Source organism: Amblyomma mixtum, chromosome 2, assembly GCF_055824585.1.
Source record: "Amblyomma mixtum isolate Tamu chromosome 2, ASM5582458v1, whole genome shotgun sequence".
In the NCBI taxonomy this organism is placed as follows: Eukaryota; Metazoa; Arthropoda; class Arachnida; order Ixodida; family Ixodidae; genus Amblyomma; species Amblyomma mixtum.
The window spans coordinates 121,295,890-121,300,708 of record NC_143013.1 but is presented as its reverse complement, the minus strand read 5'-3'; the positions used below and the strand labels follow the sequence as shown (position 1 = coordinate 121,300,708).

General features: G+C 53.1%; 1 protein-coding gene across 1 annotated transcript; it reads left to right on the top strand.

Moving 5' to 3' along the window:
- Positions 1-1,305: 1,305 nt before the first annotated feature.
- Positions 1,306-2,756, top strand: LOC149360737 (uncharacterized). Its single transcript, XM_089569385.1, has one exon. It carries the CDS (start codon positions 1,464-1,466, stop codon positions 2,673-2,675), a length of 1,212 nt encoding a protein of 403 aa, XP_089425511.1. The 5' UTR covers positions 1,306-1,463; the 3' UTR covers positions 2,676-2,756.
- The last annotated feature ends 2,063 nt before the right edge of the window (positions 2,757-4,819 follow it).

The window sequence follows — 4,819 nt, the reverse complement described above, 5'->3', positions numbered from 1 at the left end:
TATTTAAAAAATACAATGTAATTCCAGTAACAAAATCCTATGACTACCGGCTTTGCAAGTTGTTCAAACAAGAAACTAAATGTAACAATTGTACTATTCAGAACATAGCTCAGCTAGAAAATAATGTAGATTCATACCAGACGCGTCATTTTGAACCATGGAAGGTTAACACAAGTAGAACTACAAGCGGTCTACAGATGCTGCAAAACAAGTTACCCCGATTACTAAACAGTTTGCAAGCTAAAAATATCCAACTCGACAATATAACTTTCAAAGCACTGCGCGATCTTTTCAAAACGAAGTAAAAAGAGATTGTGTGTCGATAATATTTCCCCATGAATGTATTAAAAATGTGAGTACGTGTTACACTGAAATGTGGTAACAGTATATATGTCTTAGCGTTTTTTCTTGTAATATGTTGCTTTTTCACTTTTTTCTTTACATGTTGTGATAAAATATGCTGTGTATAAACTTTTTTTTACGACATTCCGCCAACTGCCAATGAAAGGGGGCCTGCGGCCCTGTCAAGCTGGCTTCTGGCAGCTTTTTCTGCAGGCTTCCTGCATCATGTAATGTGATGTGAATAAACTTCTTCTTCTTCTTCTTCTTCTAATAGCTAGAGATACAGATGCTATTTCAAACATCCTTTGTATAGATGTTCCGAAATAAACTTCAATTGAATTCAAACAGTTCAAGCAAACTTTCTTCCTCTGCTTGGTAATGCTAAAGTAGCCGTCACGGGCACATCCATCTGGAAGGAGAAGGCCATGAAAAAAAACTGGCAGTGACTTAGCTGTGATTAAGCCTGTACATACAAGCGAAAAAGTTAAGTTACGCTTGGTTTGACGTCATGGCTGTCGCATATTGCGCACAATGCACTGGGAGTACCACGATAACGGTGGGGGCGTTCGGCCGTCCACACACTGCCTGTGCGGAGGCGGAGGAGGAGACGCGCGTGTAGTGAATATGGTGCTGTCTTAGAAGGTTGCTTTAAAGACATGTACTGTGGTGTCCATTTCTTTCGGGTGTACATTGAGATATGAGAGACAGGCATTTCCCTTCCTTAAAACCAGTTTTTATTTCATTTCATTTTCCTTAAGGACCTTACGGCGCGGTTCGGGTATCCACCGAGATATGAGAGAGACAGGCGTCGTTTCCTTTCCTTCAAACCAATTTTCTTTCCATTTTCCTTCCCTTACGGCCCGGTTCGGGTGTCCACCGAGATATTGTTACGATGCATAGTTGCTAGGAGAAGACGACGTTGTTTTGGGACGTTCGGCAGTGAACGACGACGAGGACGTGGCAGTTTATGCTGGAGTGATTTAGCTCGGTGTGCCTTCTGACTGTGGCCTGTACCGTCTGCCGCTGGGCTAACCCCCCGTAATATTTGGTGGAGGTGCTGGGTATCACACCGGGACCCTGCCCTGGACCTCCGCAGCGGTCGTCAGCTTCGAGCCACCACTATGCCGTCCAACCCACCTCCGGCCGCAGCATCACCACCAGCGCCGACCGTTGTCGTGGCGCAGCCTCGCGACCCAGGCACCTTTTGTGGCACCGATGACGTCGATGTCGAGGATTGGCTCGCCATGTATGAGCGAGTCAGCAAGCACAACCGCTGGGACGCGACGCTCATGCTTGCTAACGTTATTTTCTACCTGGCGGGCACGGCGCGCGTCTGGTTTGAGACGCATGAGGAAGACCTCACCTCTTGGGACAACTGCAAAGAAAAGCTCAGAGACTTATTTGGCAAACCAATTGGGCGCAAGCTGGGTGCTAAAAAAGACCTTGCTTCTCGAGCACAGTCATCTACGGAGTCATACCTCTCCTACATCCAGGACGTCCTCGCTCTGTGCCGAAAAGTAGACAGCGCCATGCCAGAGACCGACAAGGTGGGCCACATCCTGAAGGGGATTGCTGATGATGCATTCAACCTTCTTCTTTGTAAAGATTGTGCAACGGTTGACTCCGTCCTCCAGGTATGCCGGCAATTCGAGCAGGCAAAACATCGCCGTATTGCTTCTCGTTTTGATCGCCTTCCGAACACTGCGGCGACATCCTCCTGCGAAGACCTGCCAACACTGCGACAACCGTCCCATCCTGCCAATTTAACTAGAATCGTCCGCAGAGAACTGGAAGCTATGACTCCCGTCACCTTCGCCCCTCAACCGGCCGACTCTACGATTGCGCTGATCCAGGCCGTCGTTCGCCAGGAGTTTGCGAACGTGGGCCTCAAGTCTGGCCTGCCGTCTGCGTCGCCCTGTTTGCCAAACACCGCTCCACTGGTTGCTGCTGCTTCACCGACTCCGACCGTACTACCACGTTACCGCTACCGGAATCCTGCGGATTGGCGCACCCCGGACGACCGCCCAATCTGCTTCACCTGTTCGCGTGTCGGCCACATTTCCCGTCACTGCCGCAGCCGTTGGTTTTCGCCACCTCACCTCCGTTCCACTTACGATCGTCGTGCAGACTACGGACCTAGCTCCAATTATGATCGCCGTGCCGGCTTCGAACCACGCCAGACGTCTTCTCGTGCTGAGTCTCCGCACGCTTTCGACACTTCGGCCCCGCGAAGGTCCAGCCGCTCGCCTTCCCCTCAGATCCGCCGCTCTCGTTCGCCGCAATTTCGACGCCCGTCCACTCCACCCTTACCTGGCTCTCACTCGGAAAACTAACCAATGCAGCTCCCGGAGGTGATGCTGCATTGATGACCCGGCCCGAAAATCCTCTCCTGACCCTCGCTCCTCGCCGCAACCTTCTCGATATCTGTGTGGACGGTGCACCAGTTACCACGCTTATTGACACTGGCGCCCAAATTTCTGTCCTGAGCTCCTCGTTTCGCCGTCGTCTGAAGAAGGTTGTGACACCTGGCCCTCGACTCTCTACATGGTGCCAGCTACTTTTCTTCTATTGATCTCCGTTCAGGCTACTGGCAAATCGCTGTTGACGAACGGGATCGTGAGAAGACTGCCTTTATCACCCCCGATGGCCTGTACCAATTCAAAGTTATGCCTTTCGGCCTCTGCAACGCTCCTGCCACCTTCGAGCGCATGATGGACTCGCTTCTGCGTGGCTTCAAATGGACAACGTGCTTGTGCTACCTAGATGACGTTGTCGTTTTCTCCTCAACGTTCGAAAGCCACATACGCCGTCTTGCTACTATCCTTGCCGTCTTCCGTCGCGCTGGTCTCCAACTGAGCTCCAAGAAGTGCACCTTTGGCCAGCGCCAAATTAAGGTCCTCGGCCACTTGGCTGATGCGTCTGGTGTAAAGCCCGACCCTGACAAAGTTCGTGCCGTTCGTGAGTTCCCCACTCCCCGTTCCTCGAGCGATGTGCGCAGTTTCCTCGGGCTCTGCTCGTATTTTCGCCGGTTTATCCCGAACTTCGCCGACACGACCCGTCCCCTTACCACCCTCCTGAAGAAGGATGTCCCTTTCTCCTGGGGCCTTGACCAAGCTCGCTCCTTCACGGCACTTGTTGCGGCCCTCACGGCTCCACCTGTGTTGGCCCATTCCGACCCATCTGCGCCTACGGAACTTCGCACAGACGCCAGTGGCCATGGTATTGGCGCCATTCTTGCGCAGCGGCAACACGAGCACTTTCGTGTGATTGCTTACGCCAGCCGCCTGCTCTCTCCTTCCGAACGTAACTACTCTATTACGGAGCGGGAGTGCCTTGCTCTTGTGTGGGCGTTAACAAAATTCCGCCCTTATTTGTTTGGAAGGCCCTTCTGCGTAGTTACGGATCACCATGCTTTGTGTTGGCTGTCCTCTCTTAAAGACCCTACAGGACGTCTGGGTCGCTGGGCCTTGCGTTTGCAAGAATACACATTTAATGTTGTCTACAAGTCCGGCCAGCTGCACCAAGACGCTGACTGTCTGTCCCGCCATCCTGTCGATCCCCCTGACTCCCACACGCGTGATACCGACGACTGTGTACTGTCCGTATCAGACTTTCTGAACATTGGTGACGAGCAGCGCCGTGATCCAACTCTGCGCCTAATAGTCGACCGCCTCCGCAGCGACCCTTCCGATCCTGCTCTACGAATGTTCGTGCTGCATCACGATATTTTGTACCGGCGCAATATGCACCCAGATGGCGCCGACCTCCTGCTCGTCGTCCCGACCCATCTCCGCTCCACAGTGCTTGCCCAACTTCATGACGCTCCTACTGCCGGGCACCTAGGCGTCTCACGCACGTACGACAGCGTGCGCAGGCGGTTCTTCTGGCCTGGCCTTTACCGCTCTGTCCGCGGTTATGTTGCTGCTTGTGATCCATGCCAGCGCCGGAAAACGCCCCCACTTCCACCCAGTGGCCAGCTTCAGCCCATCGACATCCCGACTGACCCATTTTTCCGTGTTGGTCTCGACCTGCTTGGTCCTTTCCCCCCATCAACATCCGGGAACAAGTGGATTGCCGTTGCGACCGATTACACTACCCGGTACGCTATCACGCGCGCTATCCCTACCAGCTGTGCCTCCGATGTCGCCGACTTTCTTCTCCATGACGTCGTCCTACTTCATGGCGCTCCTCGTCAACTGCTTACGGATCGCGGCCCCTGCTTTCTTTCTAAAGTGGTCCACGACCTTCTGCGCTCCTGCTCTACCCGCCACAAGTTCACGACGGCCTACCATCCTCAGACCAACGGCCTTACTGAGCGTCTTAATCGCACCCTGACGGACATGCTGTCTATGTATGTCTCAGACCACTATCGAGACTGGGACGTCAGCTTACCTTTCGTGACGTTCGCCTACAATTCCACACGCCACGATACCACCGGCTACTCTCCCTTCTACCTGCTCTTTGGCCGCGACCCGTT

Coding starts and splice junctions, on each gene's coding strand:
- LOC149360737 (XM_089569385.1), top strand. CDS start 1,464: ATGCCGTCCAACCCACCTCCGGCCGCAGCATCACCACCAGCGCCGACC.